Raw genomic sequence first — 23,562 nt, 5'->3', positions numbered from 1 at the left:
CACCCGGTATATTTTCAATTAACTCAATAGAACCAACTGAAAATTACTTTTCCAAAAATATATAGCACACTTGATATTTTGTTATAGTCCCCTTCGAAATAAAGAATTTATAAAAGTTCGCCACTTTTAATTAGTAGGCTTTGGGTCCTTTAGTGATGATCTGCCTCTAATGGAACTCGAAAACATATTTTTCCACCAAGAAGGGGCACCTCATCAGAACACTGAAGTTATCGGCAAATTTTACCAGCCAGTTTAGAGAAAATTGAATAGCTAACCAAGATCCCAGCCGTTGGCCTTCGAGGCCGCCGGACTTAGTGCCTGTGCCTATGGATTTTTATCTTTGTGGAAGTATAAAGGTTCTGATTTTTAAATTGCCGGTATAATCTAGACAAAAATTAGAAGGGCGTAGCGGTTATACGAGGGTATCTTTTATCCCCACTGAGTTAATGAATTCAGCGAGAAATGTTCAAAAACGGTCCGGTCTGTCCATAACAGAAGACGGCCGATGTGTCAAACACCTGGAGCAAAATCTCATATCTTGGTTAGCTATTTATTTTTTATTATTATTAGATATAGTTTAAATGTGTTTTGATTGTATTAAATCTAGTTTAAATTGTTACAAATTCTCTTTCTATTTAGTGTCCCATATAAAAAATCAAATTTTCTGTTGACAATTCTTAAATTATTAATTTTAAAAAAATTATACTTAAAACATTAAATTCTGCGTAAAAGGTGCTTTGGAAATTTTTTCATAAAAATACAAAATTTTCCATAGCAAAAAAGTTACAGCGATTTGTTAAAAATGCACACTTTTGAAAAACACCCCGAACTCTGAAACGGCAATAGATATCGATGTGCGGTTTTCACCATCATGTTTTTGACAAAAATTGAGCTCTAGACATCGATATTAGTTTTCGTCTATCTCCTATAGAAAAGGGTGTTTCCCTTTAAGTGTCCAATTTGGTCCACCCTGTATAGCTATCACCACTAAGAAGAATTTTACAGTTAAAACATAATGCATACTGAAATTTAGAAATACTGTGACATCAATTTCATTCCATTATACGATAAAAAATTGACAGCATTCAATATTGGGTAAAAGAATTTATTCTTGTACAACCTTAACCTTGACACCCAGAGCCGGCGTTCGATTACAGAACAGAACGCGAACTGGCACTGTGTCTTGTTAGTAGTACCATTCATTACCTCTGTCACGGCCTTAAGTTTTTTACAGTACTACCTGTATGGGTTTCCATTAAATTTTGCGCAGGTAATGCGGTACCAATGGTGGGAGAAATCAATATCGAAGTTTAAAATGTCGCGGGCATATAGAATTTTCAAAATTATCCGCGACAAAAGTAACGTATTTATACAATAAACTTGTCAATGACAAAAAATATTTAGCAAATAGGTAGTACCGTTTAGGTTTAAATCCGGTAACTTTCCTGATCATTTAAAATAGATTTATATTTAAGTAAAGTATTCTTCCATTGATAGTTATTTCGGTACTTACGGAAACAGTTTGGATGGTATTAAGTTTCGGCACGTTCTCCAGTGAAAATTAATTAGGAAAAATATTAAGGATTCTTAAATTTATTAATTGTTTCAGTGATAGTTATCGTGTGTTCGAAGTGCTTTAAATAAAGTAAGTACCCACATACTTCCTGTAGAATTAAAAATAATTTTAAAAGTTTTACTTTTTTTGTGTTTAATTTTTCACATCTTTTAATGTAATTAAAAAATCAAGAAGTTTAATTAACAATCTCTTCTTTAAATAAATAATCTTCTCTAAATCTAAAGTAACTAAATAATCTCTATATTTATCAATACACCCATGGAATATTGACATTTTAGATCGTTTTCAAAGCATCAAATGTACAAAATGTACAAGTGCTAAAAACGATAACGATAATGTTACTGGCCCATTTGTATACAAAAAATTAAATATACCACGATTATTTCTACCCAAATATTAATTAATTACATACTTAATTGTATTAGTTAATAAATTATTCTAAATAAATGTAGATTCGAATCAGAAATCAATATAATAATAAGTTATGAAAATGAACGTCTCTGTTGTTATAAATAAGCATTCGTCAAAAAATGAAATAACATTTTTAAGATGTTGCTTTTTACCACATTGTCTAATACGCATACGAAATTCGTTTTTTTAGTATTTGGAGCAATTATTGTTAATCAACGCAAACAGTCAATTAATGTAGTTTGAATACTGGAATCATATTAATTGGTCCTCTTTAACAAATATTTAAACATTTTTTTTATTTTTTAATGAAATAAACGAACTATATCGCCAATATCATTATCTGTACCCTTTAAAAATTTGTTACATTCTTTAAAAATAATCGAAAATGTCAATATTCCATGGGTATATTGATAAATGAAGTCTAAATTATAAGAAAATGCATTTTCTAGGAAAACTTGAAGAGATAGGTAAATAATGGTATAAGACAAATTGATAGATAATTAAATTGTGCATCTGAGTCTCTAAAATATACAACACCCTGTATATTTTAAATTAGCCCCGTTTAAATTAGCCAAGTTATTGCTGTTTAAAGCTAGTAATTATTTAAAATAATTTTTTAGACACTCTGTAATAAGGTAGTATAATTTTTATTATTGCAACACAAAATTTATTAAATAGAAATACTTCAGTACAATATTTGGTTTTAGAAACTTAATTGCGCCTAGAGAAATGAAGCATTAAAATTATTACTGTATTTTGACAAAAACCGAAATATTTCAAAAACGGTAAGATTAAAATGCGGTAAACCTTAATCAAATTTACCTTTATTTTAATCCTGGAAACTAAAAATGTAATAATATACAGGATGTTCCATTTAAAAAAAATAAAACTTTGATATTTTTTATTCATTTGGGACACTCTGTATTTTGTAAAAATATTTTTAAATTGTAGCTCTAATAGTCCCTCAACTAACCCAAAACTTACAATTTGCAAAAATCTAATTGTTTAGTTACAATACTCCGTGTTGTATGTGGTGAACAACCCTGTATAATATGTTTCAACTGTTGTTATTGTTATGTTTTGTTTTTAACCGTTTTTTTTTTCACTATGTTTAATTTAATAATTTTCGTAATATTTATGTTTAATGGAAACTAGTGAATCGAGGAAAATTAATCCATTATGCTTTTGTTGTTTTTGTTTCTTAATAATTAAATTATTATTCATGTTTGTTTGAATGATTAGACACATACCTAAACCAAAGCTAAACGCTGTTTATTACAAAACGTAGTTTTATGGAGTTATAACAAACACTGTACTTAAAAGAATACACAGCAATAATAGAAATAAACTGATCTTAAAGCGCATTTTGATTTTTTTGCAAATACAACTCCATTTCCATATTTTCTAACTTTTTATCTGAAATAGTAGGGAAATTTGAAAAAGTATAAATGAAATTAACCGCATCTAAGAACGTTTATTAAATCTAAAGTTTTTGCTTAACTTTGATAAAAAATGAAAACATTTTTCTCAAAAAGTTAGGGTAGCGCGGGGCAATAAGAGCCACCTAAGGAAAACCTGAAATAAAATGCTACTTATTCCACTGCTGGCAACAATTTTCTTTTTCTAGATAGTTCGTGATGTGTAAAATAAAATATAAGTATCAGTTCTCTGTTTTAGATAAACATTACTGGTATGCAAAAGAAAAACTAAAACCTATCATTGGCTCTCATTACCCATAACAGTGGGGAAATTGAAGCCACTTTATTTTACATATTTAAATCTGTTATTAACATTGTCAAACAAAATTTGAATTATTTTAGGTAAAACACAAGAGAAAAAGACATGTCTGAAATATTTTAAAATAAAAATTTAAGTTATTTCAGTAGAAACCAAAGTTACAAATATGTTTGGAACATCCTAAAACAAAATTTAAATTATTTTAGTTAAAACAAAAGACACAAAATATGTCTGGAATATTCTGAAACAAAATTTAAATTATCTTTTTTAAAATAAAATAAGGAAATATGTTTAAAACATTCTAAAATAAAATTGAACCACCATGGGGGATGAGAGCCACTCTGGCTCCGATTACCCCGTTTGTTTACATATTTGCAAGTTAAAAATAACAAAATTAAATGCGCTAACAGAAGCAACACAACTGCACAAATCGAATCTACACTTCAGTAGATTTTGATTAACACCGCTATTTTGATCTAAAGCAAAATATAAATACAACTTACACTAATTTTTTAAAACGTGCACGCTATAAGAAAGTCCCGTAAACTCGATGCGTTCTCTAACAGACTTTGAATCGTACCAAAACAAGGCGGTGGTGGCTTTAGGAAACATTTAATGGGGGATCCCGCATATCGCAACTGTCAGTGCTCAGATCAGGGCGCGTTATTCAAAATTACACAATGGCTCTCATTACCCAATGGCTCCCAATACCCCGCGGTACCCTAATAATATTTTTTTTTAAAAAACGGTTCAGTAGAAATAAGAAGATAGAAAAATACATTTTCTACAAAAATATATTTGTTTTGAAATTTATTATTTTTTTTTGTATATATAAATATAATAATATAATATATAATTTTTGTATTCCTTTTCATAAGTTATTCGGGATTTAAATGGAAGTAGTTTGGATATGGCGTTTGTCGCCTCAGCCTGAATATCGGTTGGTAATTTACTTATTTCGTTTTGAGCCATTTCTGGCTCCAATTCAATCAGCAATCGACACGAAAGCGAATTAAAAAATATTGACTCAAAACTGACAACTAAAGAGACAGCTTTATTTATTTGTCAAATTACATAGAAACCAACGCCAACCCAGCACAATATTTTTTCTACTCGTAATAAATTCCTTGAAATAATAATTTCTGAAAATTTTTTAAAACGTAACTCGCTAAGGAAAAAAATATTGTTTTATACACGACGATAAAATTGCATTATCGTCTCCCGAAATTAATTATTCACTCGCGATTTCACCGCTAGTGAATTATTCTTTTCCGGTCGACGATAAAATACCATTTTATCGTCTTGTATAAAAGATAACTAATTTTTTATAAATTACTTAGAAAGAAATGACGTTAGATGGCATTTTCTGTAATTATTTTATTAATAATGCACATAAATATGTATCAATATCAATTATTATTAAATTAATTAAATTACCCCTATGCAATATAGTTATTTTTACTCTGTTATAAATCTTGGAATATATCAACTTTGGATACATAATATGTAAATTAAATACGTGCTAATTATAAATGATTATAATATTATTTTACATTATACATTAACTATAAAATACTAAATAAATAATAGTATTTATTTTTAAATACATATACGCAACTAGGCGTGAAAAATCATTTAATTATTTGCATTAAAACTTTTTTACGATCTAATTCAGATACAAAGTTGAATGTTTCAACTTAAGGTATACTTTCTTTTCATAATATTTTTAACTTTCTGGATTTTCAACCTGACGTTTAGTTTTCGAGATACTATCATGAATTTTATTTTTTTAACGCAGATATGGATATTTCGTTTGCTTTTTTAAAAGTTTATATGATATACAGGGTGTCCCAGAAATAAGTGCAAGTATTTTAAGGGGTGGTAAATCTCGATAAAAGAAACATATTTTCTCTTTATCGTTTTTCAAATAAGTAGAAAATAACGGAGTTATTTTATTTTGAAAATTTCCAGAAAAAATGATTTTTTGTTAAAATTTTGAGAACCACTGGATCTTTTCTGGATTTTCTTTTTTGTAAATTTAATCTAATACCTATGTTGCCATTTTATCAAGAAATTATGTTTTTTAACTAAAAACTAAAAAAAATTCCAAAAAATTTCGAATTTTCATTTTTTTTTAAATAAAAAAACTTCACTTCTTGTTTCACCGGAACTGACTACAACACTTTTGATTTTAAAATGGCACCCTAGGTATTTTGTTACTTTATTCGATAGAAAATGACACTTATTGACAGAATGTAGATGACTGCATAGAATGACATATCATAAGTCAACTTTTAACATTTTCGCATATGGTTTATCTGAAATTATAACTTGCGGTTCGTAAGGAAAATTTGACCCGAAATACCAAGTCTGTGGTATCAAATTATTCGTAAAAAAATACATTTTCCAAATATGCTAATGAGCCACCCTCGTTCCATTTGAAAAAACTGCGATATGATTAAAAATACAATTTGGGCATTTTCTAACAAGACACTAAAAGCATTAGACGATCAAATCTATTTTTCTAACGCTCCTTGATTAAAAATTAGTGTTTTTAACACAACCATGGCACTCTAGATTGAAATTTAAAATACGACTTTTTTTTTTAACGAAAATGTTAAAAGATGACATAAGATACTATGTCATCCTACTCAGAGTGTTTTTTATCGAATAAAGTAAATATATACCGAGGGTGCCATTTAAAAATCAAAAGTTGTAGTTATTATATATGAAACAGGAAGTAGCGGTATTTTTTTTTACTTTATTCAATAGAAAATGGCACTCTGAATAGAATGACATATCATATGTCAACTTTTGACATTTTCGCTTTAAAAAATCGTATTTTAAATTTCAATCTAGCAATTCATGGCTTCGAAAATAATATAAAATAAAAAATAAACCATATGAGAAAATGTCAAAAGTTGACATATAATATGTCATTCTATTCAGAGTGTCATTTTCTATCGAATAAAGTAAAAAAACCGAGGGTGCCATTTAAAAATGAAAAGTTGTAGTCATTTCCGGTGAAACAGAAAGTGTCCGAAAACATAATATGTCAATCAATCCAGTGAGCCACTTTTGATACGCATCCGATAGATCCACATATTATGACTAATATCTAACTACATATTTAATTTTGACAAACATTTTAATTAAAAAAGAGAAAAAGAAAACTCCAAAAACTCTAAAAACTTATTTTTATCAAACGAAGATCCATTTTTCATTTATTTTTTTTGCATCATAATTTAGACAAGTAAAACCATCCATTTTAGTTATTAAATACAATTTTATTCAATAGTGTCATTCAACACAATTACTCTTAATTTTCACGTTACGTAATAGAAGTAATTATGCTAATAAACTGTAAATAATACCATATGATCCATGTAAACTATAAACAAGCAATGAAATTACAGTTACTTGTTACTCTCTTATTTAATAACACATAAATAAAACAAAGTCGAGTCAGTTACGCCATTTATAACTCAAAAACGGTTGGACCGATTTTAATGATTGAAATTGCCGAATAACTATTAAAATGTCGGAAAAATTCACCGAAAAAAAAAATATGTAGAAAATTATTTTTTTAAATAATTTAGGTTTGGTACTCCGCTATTTTCCGCAATTGACAACTCACGTCACGCACGCTATAATAGATTTTTTATAATAATTGGTGTCCACTGCAAATCAGCGACATGCTAAACATTATTATAACATATTCAGATCTAGAAATATACAGGGTGGTCCGAACTGTATTCCGGAAAATTCGGCAGCATATTCTGCAGATAAAAATAAGTAAAAAAGTTTGTATAAATGTATGTCCTAAAATGTCAAGTCTTGTCTGATAGTCAAGCAGCGTTAAAGGCGATCAACTCAGTATCAATCAATTCGAAATTGGTCAAAGAATGCATAGAGAAGCTGAATAAATTAGCCAAAGAAAACAAAGTCCTCCTACACTGGGTGCCTGCTCACCAAGGGATAGAAGGCAATGAAAAAGCAAATAATCTAGCTAGGAAAGGAGCGAACACTCCACTAACTGGACCAGAACCGTTCTGCTTTCCAAGTGGTAACCAACTCAAGGCGGAACTCAAGAATTTGGAAGATTCCATCCGCAACCCGGAATGGAAATCTTGCAATGGTCTAAGACACTCGAAGAAGTTTCTGAGGGCTTATGATCAAGAAAAATCACAGATCTTCCTGGGTCTGAGTAAGAACAATCTTCGGATTGTCACGGGGTTTTAACAGGACACTGTCTCCTCAATGAACACCTCAGTAGATTGAAACTAAGAAGAAACGGCGAATGCAGATTCTGTGGGGAAGATGGGGAAACACCAGTACACCTCATCACTGAGTGCGCCGAGACGACAACCATTCGTGCCATGAATTTTGGTACGACTTATATTGGAGATGGAGAACTACCCTCTATAAAACCGTCCCAGATACTGGCTTTTGTCAAAGCACTGGGACTGTATGACGAGTTATGATTCAAGAAAGGGGGACACAATGGATCTGTAAGGTCGAAGTGATTAACTCCCCTCCCACTCATTCTAAATTCTAAAAAAATGTCCTAAAATGCTCAGTTTCAGAGATACAGGGTATAGAAGTTTTAGTTTTATTTCGATTTTTTCCAAATAAAGTAACGTCAATATTTGGATGAAAATTGGTGTCAAGGAGTTTTTTGACATGAGAAATTTGATTTTGATGTCAATATGTCTCCTACTTGTAGAGGGCGCCCCCTACATATTTTTTAACTGGTTTAAAGAGTAATAACTTTTCGTCCGTACCTGTATATGTACTGAGTAAAAGAATATACATTTACGACGTTTTTTACGTAGAAAAGGTCTCTTCGTAAAAATCGTTACAAGTAATGGTTTTCGAAATATTTGGAATCGAAATTATCAATACCTGTCATCATGGAGATAAATTAAACATGTTGACATAGTTATTAGACTGAAATCATAAATTTGAAATGTTTTTGTGTCAAAACTTCAACAGAAACTGTTTTATCAATAATTTAAAAAAATAAAAATTTCTCAAATTTATTTTTTCAGTCAAATAACCATCTACTAAGTGTTTATTTTTTTACCAATAATGACATGTATTGACTATGTCCATTCTAAATATCTTGAAAAACGGTCGCTCGTAGCGATTCTTTCCAAAAGAATTTTTTTACGTAAGTCACGGAGATGTATATTTTTTCACTCAGTAGTTTTATACAGGTACGGACGTAAAGTTATTACTCTTTAAAACAGTTGAAACACATGTAGGTGGCGCCTCCTACAAATCGAAGTCATATTGACATCAAAATCAAATTTCTCATGTCAAAATACTCCCAGATGCCAGTTTTTATCCAAATATTGACGTTACTTCAGAAATTATTTGGAAAAATATCGAAACAAAAATGCAACTTCTACACCCTGTATCTCGGGAACTAAGCATTTTAGGACATATATTTATACGAACTTTTTTACTTATTTTTATGTGCAGAATATGCTGCCAAAGTTTCCGGAATACAGTTCGGACCACCCTGTATATTAGAAAATCCTTGAGTCAAAAATATAAAGAACAAATAATGACAACAAGTGTCAAATCAATTGGTCTCAATCGTTCCAGATCAATCAGTCCTCAGTAGTGATGTTAATATTTCAGAAATTTTTGATTGTTGCAGGAAATTTGAAACTTTCGGAAACTTTCGGAAATTTATGAAATATTAGGAAATTTTACAATTTTACATATTTTTTGTCGATACAATAAAGGAATAAATTAGATAGACAGTTGATACCAACATGTAAGTGGAAAAAAACAATAAACATAATATAAGTTGTTATATTTTTAATAAACAATACATAACCCATAAAAGTCATAAACATAACCCATCACAAAAATCATTTGGTAACATTTGTATTTTGTGCATAAACCACGAAATATGACTATGATTTAAAAAAAAGCAAAAAAGCACGAAATATAAATTTAAAAAACGTCAAACACAAATAACTGAATTATTCTATTCCGGAATATCAGGCGCCGAGCTGGTCCCATCTTCATAGGGTATTATAATAGTAGTAGTACTGTCTTCGTCAGTTTCTATTTCCAAATCAGATATATTTGATGTATCATCTGGTTCTGATTCTGAAGGATGGACCTCTACCTCCACGAGTTCTAGTGGTTCTGGAGGAATTTCATGTTGTTGAATATAATGCTCCATATCCACTTTTTGTTTTTGTAGTAATAATTTATTGTTATGAGCTACGAACATTATTTTACCGGCTCTTTGTGCAGTTAAGCGATTCCTTTTTTTAGTATGCATAAAACTGTAAGTACTGAAACTTCTCTCTGTGGCTGCAGATGACGTTGGTAAAGACAGCAGAGCAACAGCTAAATATTTCAACTGAGTATTTTTACACATTGCTTGTCACCAACTTAGACAGTCTACATTTTTAACTGACATCCAAATGTAGTCGAGAGCCCATAAACCCGATTTGGCGCAATAATTTGTTACATCTGTAAAAATGGCTTATTATTGACAAACTGAGGATGATTGTTGGTGATATTGTTGATAAATTCCATAGCGGCTATGTGTTCTTCATTGTTAAGGTGCTCTCCCAGGAAACAGGGGTCCAAGAGATTCGCGGCAAAATGCATTGGTTCAAGAGCCATAGGTTTTTTATTTTGTAAGGCGGAGAAGCATTCTTTTTCTTCTGACTTAAGAATCGGCATACTTGATACACTTTCGTTAAATTTTTGCTCAATGTCTTGAATTTTGAAAAGAAATGTCTTGCAAAATTCGGATTTTTGCGAATATTCGCGATTTTGGGACCGAATATTTTGGAAATTTCTGAAATTTCCTGCAAAATTCGAATGGAAATATTCGCTACCAACATCACTAGTCCTCAGTCATCCTTACCACCAAGAATGACAAAAAAAACTCTCACTTCACTACTCTGTTAGGCAGTACTTAATATTCGGTGGCAGTACGAAGCCGATTCACAACCGCATCTCGATATGTGTCTATAATACTCATTGTTTATTATTAAAATATATTCATTCAAAAATGCAAATACCTATGTAATACTTTTATAAGGTATACAAAAACAAAATATGATTAATAACAACATATTAGTATAAGTAATTGGCAAAACTAAACTAACTACTTATATCTTTTAATTTATCTTCTTTCCACTTAAAATGTTTTCAGAAGAAATAATTCCAGGATATACAAACTTCCAGTATGTTAATAAATTATTTAAATTTGCATAAACTAATATCCTTCTACTTCTTCTGTGCTAGTATCTGTGTGTAAGCAGAAACCAACAACACCAAGTTGCTTCTTTTACTCGTTTAATTTCTGAACAGATATTTCTAGAGGTCGAAAATAATGTTTTAACACTCTAGGTGGAGATTATAATTAATTGCAATTGGGTTTTATTTGATAGAGGGAATATACAGGGTGGCGCACCTCATTCGCCTCGGTTGATTATACAAAAACGGAAAGATGTAGAAACAAAATATTTTATGGGTATATATGGGGAGGCAATGTGCACAATTCAAAATTATTTTGAAATATACACGGCGTCTCAGAACTAAGATCCATACCAAAGTTATATTTTTTCTTATGGAACACCCGGTATTTTATTTCATATTTGGATTCTTAGGCCCAAAAGAAGGCATTTATTATAAGGGTTAAATATGATTAAAATCATTGGTTTTTGAGATATTTAAAGATATTTAAATATGCATGCTACAAGAAAATTGATTATCAACACCCTGTATATTACCTTTCAGAATTAATTCTTGTGCTGAGTTTAAAGGTAAAGAAATAAACTTTACTGAAAAATGTTATTGTTGCCTTAAATTTATACAGGGGTACCAAAAATTAGTGATCTACTTTAAGGATTTATTTTACATAAAAACTTTGTTATTTCAAATGCAACACCCTGTATTCTTTTAAATAAATCGAAGCAGATTTAAATGCTTTTTCAAACTATATTAGGGTTTCCTATACCTATCTATCTCAGATTTTGAATAAAAAGCGAGAATCGATTACAAAAGTCATTAACTACGATTTCTGGCTATTTATGTTTTATTTTAATACCGAATAGTTACTAACTATAACATCTTTATGCAATGCAATTCATCTTAGAACGCATTTTTCTCGAAAGTAATAAAAAGTAAGTTAGTGACTTTTGGCAGCAATGGGACGATATATGATTATTTTTTATTTCTTTTTACTTATTTTTTATGTTATGTTCATTGAAATCAAAAAAGCGATAGGCATATACATTACTAACCTCTATTATAGATGCCTGAGCATATATCTAATCTGAGCCATATGTTCTTTAAATCTAGCTGATATTGATCTTCTAATTTACCCAATATATTTCTGATTACAATCTTTACAAAAATAAGTGCTTTACTTCAAAAAGATACTTCAAATTTTACAATTTTAAATTATACAATAATTATTATAAATTCAAATAACGTGTTCAGCATAACGATAATCTTAATCCTAACTGCGTCTCAAAAAACAAGGTATCTATAATTTTTTTTTCGTCGATTTAAAATTATGAATCTAAATTTTCCTATAAGGAATCTCCCAGGTTGTCTTGGGAAGAAAATTTTTTTCATTGTTAACTTTTTGAGAAAAATGCATTCTTCATAAACGTTATTGCTTGTTCTAAAATGGTTAATCTAGTTTATGCGTTTCTATACCGTTTTAGAGAAAAATGCAAAATTATGAAACTATAGTAAACTATTCCCGATATGGTGATATCAATTTTCGGTTTTCATTTTTTGATAAATGGATAATATTAATTTTGATTAACGTCATATTTTTTGCTATTTTAAAATGTTAAATAAGTATAAACTAGCATTGAACTTGTGCTCCTTTAACGTACTAAAACAGCAACCCCTTGGAAAACCTAAGTAAAAGCAGAAAGACTGTCAAAAGTGTCAAAGCAGTGGTGGGTCTACTAACAAAGATTGTAATCTAAACTGGCAACAATAATAAGCAATAATTATGCTATTTAATTTTTGGTTTGTTTTGACTGTAGCAATCGATATCAGCCGATTCTTAATTTATTGTAGTAATTAGTAATTATTTTAACTTTATAAGAATCGAGAATTAATATTTCATTACTTTATGCCAAAATATTTAGAGTACTACAAGATATGTTCATAAAACAAATTTTCTCTCGACTTTTAGAGTTCGGGTATCAAAAAGTGAACCACATCAATATAACATATAAAAAGGTGTAATTGTGTTGAGTACTCGTAGTAAATTCGTAGTAACTTCCAAAATTATCTAATTAAAAATAATTACCACTACAATTTAGAACTACTAAAACAAGCCAAACAAAAGAAAAACAATATAATTAACCTAACCACTAAATACTTTACATTTCGAAATATTTTATCTATTTTAAAACATTATTGTATGCGGTTCATCATCGGCATAAATAAATAGGCATTCGGTGAATACAAAACGTGCATTATAAAACGTGAACACATTAAAAATATCTAAAGCGAATAAATTGGTCAAGGGAGGCATTAAAGATGACCTGTCAGGTACTTACTTATTGATGCGCATTGTGTTTCATTAATTTCGCAAAAAATAATTAAATAGAATACAAGTCTCAAGTGATAAGAATATGTTAACAATAAATAATGTGCACAAGAATGTAGCTATACTTTGTTTAGTAAAATTGTTGAGAATTTCCCCACTAAAATAGAACTAAAAATTTTTTTGACGTTTTGAAAGATATTTCCATTTTGCAACTAGATAAGAAATATTTTTTAGATAAAACCTTTCCACTAGTTATATTAACATTCATCTCCTTAGGCAGATAGTGACACGACGGCGCACAGTGGTTTCGGCAATGGCAAAAAAAAACAAAAAAGGAGGTGTTAAATCGGGTTTAAATTATGCTATTTTACATCGAGTTAGTTCAAAGACAATATAATAATATTACTTTTTTAATTTAATTACTAGTTTTGAATTTACAACACCTTCTTTTTGGCAATTTTCTTAATATACGAAACGCGCAAAAATAAAGCGAAAACAAGTAATATTTTACAACCCTTTTTTTAATTCCTAAAAATCGGAATTACCCAGGAACTGTTTCGTCTATCCATGGGCATTAAGAGTAAAAATCATTTTGTCAAAATATACCGTGCCTTTGATGCAGTTTAGTTTGAATCTATTTCTAATAAAATTACTTTACTTCTTACTTTAATCAGACTAGAACAAAAAAGCTTTACCGAGCTTTGGTCTCGGATTAATTTGACTAAAAAAAGCAACTGTAGTAGTGATTCTATAAATTTTATCGCCACATTCGGCCACGTTTGTTAAAAATTTAAAATAAAAGATAAACAGTGTGGAAAAAAATGAAAACTACATTCTTCATTTTTGCGGATGCCGATGAAATCATTTAACATAATTTACTGTTTTTGCCACTTAAAATTATATAAATATAATTATATTGTATAAGATTTAAATGTTATAAATTATAATAATTTGAACCACAGTAACTAAACTGAGCATGAATTGAAGCGTAAAGAGGAAATTTTTGCATTAAGTTCAACTTTTTGTATTTTTTAAACTTTTGAAGGAATTTTGAATTTGCCAGCCAGATTCTAAAACATAGTTTTATCGACTATCGAACCGTTCTTTGCAGTTTTTTTCAATTATTCGTCAGGACCAATCATTTTCAATTATTGGTCAGGGTAAAACAAAAATGCGCGCATTTTTTAAGCGCACAAAATTTTAAGTGGGCCTCATTTTGTGGAGGAATGGAGGAGATCCATTTTTTGTGGATAGTTTGAAGGAGGTGTTTTATACCTCGGGACGTTTATGAGTTTTTTTGGCTATCGCTCTCCATTGCGATGTTTTCGATATTCTTATGATTGTCGGTAGAGTTTTAATACTAATAATTTTATCTCATTGTGAAATGAAGATATCGTATTTTTAAGCTTTATGCATTTTAATGTATAATTAAATAAAGCAAACAAATAATTTTATAAAACTAAAAAGTGTTACATTTATACAGGGCGTTAAAAATTTATCTAGCTGGTATATTTAAATTATATGAAGAGGTTTTATTATGTATCTTGGCATAACAAAAGAAGCATTTAACACTTTTTCATTAACGATATAGTATAATCACTTAGTAGTGTAGTCATTAGTTAATACGCATAATACTCAAAAATACAATATATTAATTTCATAATGAGATAAATTTATTAGAATTAAAACCTTACCAAAAATCATAAAAAAAGGAAAACATCGCAATGGAGAGCGATACATCAAAAAAACTCAAAAACGTCCCGAGGTATAAAACAGCTCTTTTAAAATACCCACAAATAATGGAAATCCTCCATCCCCCCACAAAATGGAGGTCACTTAAAATTTTGTAAAAAATGCACGCATTTTTGTTATACCCTGTATTATGGGTATTGGCCAATAATTAGATAAAAAAGCGTTTCAGAATCTGGCTAGCAATCCAAAACGCCTTCAATAGTTCAGAAAATACAAGATGTTCAACTTGATGCAAAAATTTTCACGTTACGTTTCAATTGGTGCTCAGTTTACTTTTAAATAAATTTATTAAACCATGCTATTTGATGTATTTTATTAAGCTGAATCGAATAAAATCCGTCCCAATGCGATTGGATTAACGGTTTAGGAAATATAGATTTTTTTCGTTATATTATCAGTTTCACACCACTGTGCGGCGCGGCGGTCTGTTCAACTGGCAAAAACACGAATAAAATTCATCACAGAACTTCAATACGCTGATGACTGCGCTCTAGTTGCAAAAACGTTACAGCAATTACAAGAAATGCTGAACACATCATATACCTGGGCATACGAGGCTTTGGGCCTTAAGCTGAACATCAATAAAACTAAAATCATGTGTACTCTCCCGCAAAATCAAAACAATGCTGTAAAAATCGGAGAAGAACTATTGGAATATGTAGCGGAATTCAATTACCTCGGCAGTTCGATTTCGGAAAAAACCAATATCGACTCTGAAATTCAGCACAGAATTAGCAGCGCCTTAAAAGCATTCTAGAAATTAAAAGACAGGGTTTTCTACAATCACGACTTGATTGAATTTGCATAACTATTTTTTCTAGTATTATACAAATTGATTGACAAATTTGGGAAATTATGAAGGTCATTACCGTTAAAAAAAAAACGGCATTAACAACAATTAAATTACAATAAAATATCCTTGTTGGCAGAGTTAAGTAGGAAGACAAACAAGAAATCTTCTCAGCTCATGTTTTAAACATAATTCATTACAAGGTGTTCCAAAAACATGTGCCATATCTCGTGGCCAGATTCGTCACGTAAAAATAAGATTTATTTTTATGTCAACATAGGTTCGATTCTGCTTTATTTCGTAGCTACAGGGTGTTAAAGTCTTAATATTTTTTTGATTTTTCATAATTTTCTTTCAAGTTTTAGCGTTTTGAATGAAATTTTAAGGATAAAAGTTACTATAAATGCGACATATTTTAAAGCTAAAAAAGTGTCGACATATTCACCAGGGACGTGTATATGGGTTATCACTGGAATATTTTTCTAAGAAAAGCATGTACGCCACTGACTTTTTTCTCTCTTGTTAGCGAAATAATGTAAGCAGTTTAATGCCAATTATAAGTTGTCTCTTGATATTTTGTCGATTTCGGCCTCCTTGATGAGATAAACGCAATTTTATTAATTTGCATTGATCCAACTCTAATAACAGCCTTTAAAAAAATTTAATATCTTTAACTTGCAAAAATTTTAAATGAGAACTCATTGATTCCTCATCAAAAAACGTGAAGAAAAGTTCGTATAAACATGGGTATGGAAATGCATAGTTACAGTTTTTAAAATTGTTTTTTTTGTAATTATCTTAAATACCATTATTTTTTTATTTGAAATTGCTGTAAGTTGGACTAATAATAATAATATTTAATAATAAATTACGTAAAATATATAATTTATTAATTTTATTAATTTTGATTAATAAAGTTGCGTTTATTTTATCACGGAGGCCAAATTCGACAAAATATTAAGAGATAACTTTTAATTGCCATTAAGCGTCCTACACAATTTTTATATCAAAAGAAAAAGTCAGTGGCGCACACGTTTTTTTTTAAAATGTTCCAATTATAACCCATATGCACGTTCCTGATGAATTTATCGACACTTTTTAGCACTAAAATACGTAGTAACTATAATGACTTTTACCCTCAACATTTCATCACTAAAAGTACCTGAAAGAAAATTAGAATAAATCGAAAGATATTTTCAGAATTTAACACCCTGTAGCTACGAAACAAAGCAGAATCGGATCTATGTTGATATGAAAAATAAAACTTATTCTTAAGGTGGGTATACACATGCCAGCCGAGCGGTTCGGCAACCGCTCGTGAACCGCTTGTTGGCAAATTGTTTTTGTACGAACCATCAACGATCCAAGGGAAAAGCGCGAACGCCGCAAACCAACCGAAAACATGCAATCAATTTTGCGATGCGACGCGACGGGACGGTGCGAGTACGCGTTTAATTATGTCTTCGCGAGAAGAGAATTATGCTCTGTTAGTGATGAGTGGTGCATTTTTAATGATGGCTAGTTTAGACAAGAAAAAGAAGCAGCTACGTTGATGGCACACTAACCTGTACAAAAAACGTACCAGTAAGGAGTATTTAATGGACTTGAAGTCTCAAGAAATAAGCTGCCATTATAATTTTTTTTTGTGGCCGGCCGTAGCGCAAGCAGTTAGTGTGTCGATCTGCGGTGCGAGAGATGCGATGGTACTGGGTTCGATCCTCAGCCAGTACGGTCGCTTTATTTATCTAAATAAAAATATTTATTTATCTAAATAGAGCGACCAGCGAGCCGCCACCTCAAGGAAGGCAATGGCAAACCACCGTTCGGATTCGGCGATAAACTGTAGGTCCCGTGTACTTGTGAAACACTGATGACACACATCACAAGTACATGCGAGAGGTAGTCGACGCTCTGTATAGAGTATGGCACTGTAAGAAGAAGAAGATAAAATTTTACCCGAATATCGCCTTCTGATTTCGAGGATCTGTTGCAGAAAATTGAACGTACATTTCTAAACAAAAAAAATGATTTCCTCGGACCACTTCTTATTTAAATAAACCTCTATACCTCTTCCATCCGGTAAACAAAAATTAAAAATTGAAAACAGTGCGTCTGGATTGTCTGGAGGTTCGATACAAACAACGAACACACGAGCCCGTCCACCCAGAGCCACGAATCCCTTTGCGTTCGTCAAAAAAACCGACAGGAGGTGGATTGCCGCGAACGGTTTCGAGCCGTTCGTTCGTTGCTCGAAACAACGTACACACTTGCGAATTATAGGTTCACAAGCGGTTCGCGAACCGCTCGGCTCGCATGTGTATACGCACCTTTACGTGGGAGATGGTACATGTTTTTCGAAACACCCTGTAGAAGTAAATTGTGTCTAATGAAAAAATACGTACTTTGATCTTCTGTGTCTACGGAATATTGAGACACCCTGTACATACCAAGCAGTTCCTCTTATAAAGTAACCTTGTAAACGAATACCAAAAAACCAAACAAACCTTATAAAAGAACAAGTCATGTAGCTTTGCATTTTTTCCGCAATATCGAAAAAAACAACAGCATATAGTATTAATTTTAAATAATCAGAATAAATTTATTTTGCCTGTAAAAACCGTTCAGCGATTATTACTGCACGTTCAATTATTAATATGTAAATTACAGCATTAAAAGTGTAATTTGTAAATACTTAAAAGATCTTTTTTTTTCGGTTTACTCCTTTCACACAGAAAAATATTGATATGACAGAAAGATTGATTAAACAGAAAATAACTGTTTTATTATAAAACCTATATTTCGCGTAGTTAGGAGCATATTATATCTATGGGGAGTAGGGTGTTTCAAAATAAAATAAAAATCTTACGGGGTTGAAAAGTTGTCAAAAGAATGTCAAAAGTTGACATATGATATGTCATTCTATTCAGATTCTATTCACGGTCTTTCTGCCGAGGAGCAAGGGGAAAGCACCACCTACCTGCTGAGCCTTATCCAGGATAAGAACTTTAATGTAAGGACATCGAGTTGGCGAGTCATCAACTCGAGAATTGACCTCAAATCCAAGGAGGCAATAGAGAAAGAGGGACATATCCTCTATTATAGATACAGGACAACACCGGTATCAGGTCTAAGGAGAGGCCAAGTTAATGACGTGGAGAAAATGGAGACAGATCCTCCAGCCTCCACCGCACGGGTACCTCAGTCGGAGACAAGCTCCTCGACTGTGAAGGGCACGGAGGGCCAAACTCCAACCGTGGAAGGGTGTGTACCCCCGGAGGAAGAACTGTTGTCAGAGGAGGAAGGGAATGTAGAATGTAGAATGTTTAGGAGGGGAGTTAATCACCGCGACCTTATAGATCTATTGTGTGTTCCCCTTTCTTGAGTTATAACGAGTTATAACTCATCATACAGTCTCAGGGCTTTAAGAAAAGCCAGTATCTGAGACGGCTCCACAGAGGCCAGCTCTCCATCCTCAACATCCGACGTACCAAGGTTCATGGCACGAATGGTCGTCGTCTCGGCGCACCCAGTGATAAGGTGTGACAATCCGAAGATTGTTTTTACTTAAATCAAGGAAAACCTTTGATTTTTCTCGGTCATAAGTTCTAAGGAACTTTTTCGAGTGTCTTAGACCGTTGGAGGAGTCTGGAGTCTTCCAGATTCTTCAGTTCCGCTTTCAGTTGGTTCCCGTTTGGAAAACAGAACGGTTCTGGTCCAGTTAGTGGAGTGTTCGCTCCTTTCTAGTAGATCATTTGCTTTTTCATTGCCTTCTATCCCTTGGTGAGCAGGCACCCAGAGTAGGAGGACTTTATTTTCTTTGCCTAATTTGTTGAGCTTCTCTAGGCATTCTTTGACCAACTTCGAATTGATGGTTACTGAGTTGATCGCGTTAAGTGCTGCTTGACTATCGGATAGGATGGCAATTTCCTGTTTTCGATAGTTCCTATCCAAGATAAATTGTACGCATCTTTCGATAGCGCAAATTTCTGCCTGAAGGATACTGGGGTAGGTGCCCATTGGTTCGGAGTATTCAGTTTTCGGCCCAAATACTCCTATCCCTGTCCCTGCTTTGGTTTTGGAAGCATCAGTATACCACGTGATGGTATGGTCTTTTATATGCTGAGTAAGCGTTTCTTTCTTCCAATCCTTTTTATTACTCAATACTACAGTGAGGTGTTTCTCAAAGTTGTAAATTCTTGGTATGTCATCCACTGGGAGTTGGAGAAGTGGAATTTTCTTTTTGAGGGTGTTCCAAGCCCCTGACCTGAAAATTCTCCCAGTACTGTTTCCGTCAATGACCATTCTAATCATTGTCGCATTGGCATAACTACCGACGACAATATGCAGTGGTGTTAGGTCTAGAATGACCTCCATTGCTGCTGTTGGACATGTTCTCATGGCACCTGTGATGCAGATACATGCCAGTCTCTGTACTTTGCACAGGGTTTGCCTTGCTGTACGTTGCTCTAGTTTTGTATACCAAGCAACTGCTCCATAAGTAATCATGGGTCTTACTATCATGGTATACATCCAGCGCAAAATGTTAGGGGCGCAGCCCCACCTATTTCCCGCCAGTCTTCTGCATATCATGAGAGCCTTTGTGGCTTTGCTGGTAATGTTCTTAATATGCCTGTTCCAGAGAAGTTTACTATCCAGGGTTATTCCCAGATATTTCACTTCCTGTGATGGCAGTATTTCCTTTCCATCTAGATGGATTCTTTTCAAGTTTTTCAAACTTCGCTTTCTGGTGAATGGCACTACTGCGGTTTTATCTGAGTTAATACTCAGCCCGACAGTCCTGCACCATCTCTCAGCGATGCGGAATCCTCTTTGGATAATATCACACAGGGTGCCTTCATGTTTCCCCCGTGCAATGATGACTATGTCATCTGCGTACCCTATGCAGTGTATTCCCGCTAGAGTTAATTCTTCCAGTAGTTCATCCACTACCAAGCTCCACAGTAGGGGGGAGGTCACTCCACCTTGTGGAGTTCCTTGCGTTGTTTTAACAACTATAGTTTTGGTACCTGGAGAAAATGGAGACAGATCCTCCAGCCTCCACCGCACGGGTACCTCAGCCGGAGACAAGCTCCTCGACTGTGAAGGGCACGGAGGGCCAAACTCCAACCGTGGAAGGGTGTGTACCCCCGGAGGAAGAACTGTTGTCAGAGGAGGAAGGGAAACACCCTGTCCCCTCTACAACAGGGGTATGATGAGTTATAGACTGTGTAATGACTCAAGGAAGGGGGGCACAATAGATCATTAAGGTCGCAGTGATTAACCCCCCCCCCTCTCACTCATTCTACATTCTAACGAAATTAAATAAATAGACATCAAACGTTCTTCAAAAACCTCAACCTAAATAGATACTAATTGATTTCGAAAAAGTAACATTGACTGCTTTAGCAGGTGACTTTATGGCAGGGCCGACCCTAGGTTTTTGGCCGCCACGGGCAAACTTTCAGAAATAGCCCCCTAAAAATACCACAAAGCTATGAGGAAAAATATACATTTTTTTTGGAAACGTTACTTATTATAAATTATACCGTATGATCGAATAAAAACGGCGTCAACGATAGCTATGAAATGAAGATCGCTGACATTTTATATGTAAAATTATATGGGAAATGTCATCGATCGTCATTTCCAAGCCAACTGGACGCCGTTTTTTTTTCGATCATACGGTATTTACAAAAATATTAATATACAAATTTAGAAAAACAGAAGAATAATCTTATAATAAACTAAACATAACTAAAACATAATTCGAGCTTTCTTTTCCGCAAAGGAGCAAATTAGTTCATCATAATTTAAATTACTGGCAATTTCATTTTCGATTGAAATTAATTCTAATCCAGTAAGGCGTTCTTGAGACTTACTGGATCGCAAATAATTTTCAATTATTTTTAGTTTGGAAAAGCTTCGCTCCCCGCAACCTATCGAAACTGGTAGTGTAAGCAAAATCCTTAGTGCTATTACACATATTTGGTAGATTTCCATCCAAATTGTTTGAATAATTAAATTCTAAAATTTTTGTGAGTTATTTATTTTCTCATTTTCTTTTTCAATCAAGACACCAAAAGAAATCAGTTCATCTCGCAGTTCAAGACCATTTAAATCTTTGCTTTCACCATCAGTTAAGTATTTCTAAGTCAAGGCAATGTTTCAGGAGATCTTCTTTATTGATTTGGAGAATTGCTTCAGGAATATTATATAAAAATGAAAAGTAATTAGAATGAACTCTCAATAATTCAAATTTCTCGTCAATTGAGTTAATAATTTTATCCACAACGACAAAGAAAATTTCAATTTTAAATTTTTGCCATGGGTCGTTTATTGGTTTATCCTGAGCTTCATACAAGAATTGACCCTGACCACGAACATTTTTAATATCCAAGCCTAATTCATTAAGTTTTGACAGCCCGACCAGAGTTTTTGTAAGACCAGAGAAGGACAATCGTGTTCTTCTCTGGTAAGACCCCGGCCGTATCATTTACAGGTGAATATTCTATGAAACTCTTTAACTGTGAACGGATTGGCCTTTACATATCGCTATGTAAGCTGCTCTACTCTGTTTTTATCTGGAGTACAGTCTAAGATATAATGGAAAAATATTTTGAGTTCAGAATATCAGAAATTATTCTCTGTTTAATATTATTTGAAATGTGACTTATTAAAATTTATTTTGGGATATTGTGTCCTAAATAATGAGTTTTTCTGTCCAAATTAGGAGTTTTTTCAATTTTATTAAGATGCTCTTTCATGATGGGATCAAACTGAGCAAGCAACTCAACTGTTTTCAAAAAATTCCCATTATTTTTAACGTATAACTTTTCGGATGATCCGCACAAAGCAAGATTTTAGCCGGCCAGAAAAAGTATAATAGATATTATTCTTTTCAAAATATTTTTCCAATGTTCTTTTATTAAATTTAGCACTTTCTGGTGAGTGGCATCAATGGTAGTGTTGTTCCCAAAAGATTTCTGAAGCATTTTCCACTTATTATAATGCTAACTTCATGAGAAGTTAGTGTTTCTGAAAGATGTTTCCAATCCCGAAAGCCGTTTTTATCAATTAATGATGTACATTTATCATTTGCAGAAAAGAATAACTTATACGGAAAGCAATAATCTGAATCCAGTAATTTAGAATATATTAGCCATTCCCTTAGAGTATTTTCTCCGTTGGCTAATTGTCTCCAATAATTTTTACTAGTAAACCTTCTTCCTTTTTCATTTATGGGAAACGTGCAATTATTCTCATTATTTTAAAATTTTATTGTTAAATATTGAATAGGTAGTTGTGTTATGATAACGGATGTGTTGTTTCAAAATAAATATTTTTTTAATTCCAATTTTAAAAATTGAACCCAGGTAAATGGCCGCCCCAAACAAACCTGCCCGCTCGCCCGGGCCCCTAAGACGGCCCTGCTTTATGGAAAACACCAAATTTTCAAACACACATTCTCCTCTACCATGACTGTAAATCATCCTGTATATTAAAAATTAAAAGATGTGAAAAATGTCTAAAAATTAACGGCCATCCAATGTTCGTTCACTCAGGGTTATATTATCTGTTTCAAAAAAGGTGTAATTTAATAACATAATTGTAAATTTAATTTTATGTTTTAGGATAGACAAAATGTATCGTCCCCTATTTGTTCTACTAACGATACTCTCCTACTCCCTTCAACAATCGCTGTTCGACGGAGTCATCAAACTGATCCAAGATGGC

General features: G+C 32.3%; 2 protein-coding genes across 2 annotated transcripts in view; one reads left to right on the top strand and one right to left on the bottom strand.

Annotated features, from left to right (window-relative positions):
• Positions 1-23,562, bottom strand: part of LOC115879988 (flotillin-2) — a 398,348-nt gene that overhangs the window by 282,938 nt on the left and 91,848 nt on the right. The gene's annotated exons all lie outside the window — the stretch shown is intronic.
• LOC115879984 (glucose dehydrogenase [FAD, quinone]-like) overlaps positions 1,265-23,562 on the top strand; it is a 36,073-nt gene continuing 13,775 nt past the window's right edge. Inside the window, exons 1-2 of the mRNA XM_030897057.1 lie at positions 1,265-1,645; positions 23,460-23,562. The exon at positions 23,460-23,562 is cut by the window's right edge and continues 154 nt beyond it. Coding sequence (XP_030752917.1) covers positions 23,470-23,562 — 93 coding nt within the window. The 5' untranslated portion in view covers positions 1,265-1,645; positions 23,460-23,469. The remainder of the gene's footprint in view (positions 1,646-23,459) is intronic.

The sequence above is a fragment of the Sitophilus oryzae genome, unplaced genomic scaffold (assembly GCF_002938485.1).
Source record: "Sitophilus oryzae breed Bouriz unplaced genomic scaffold, Soryzae_2.0 scaffold_1604_pilon_pilon, whole genome shotgun sequence".
NCBI classification, from domain to species: Eukaryota; Metazoa; Arthropoda; class Insecta; order Coleoptera; family Curculionidae; genus Sitophilus; species Sitophilus oryzae.
The sequence above is the reverse complement of the archived record's forward strand: the minus strand, read 5'-3'. Positions and strand labels throughout refer to the sequence as shown.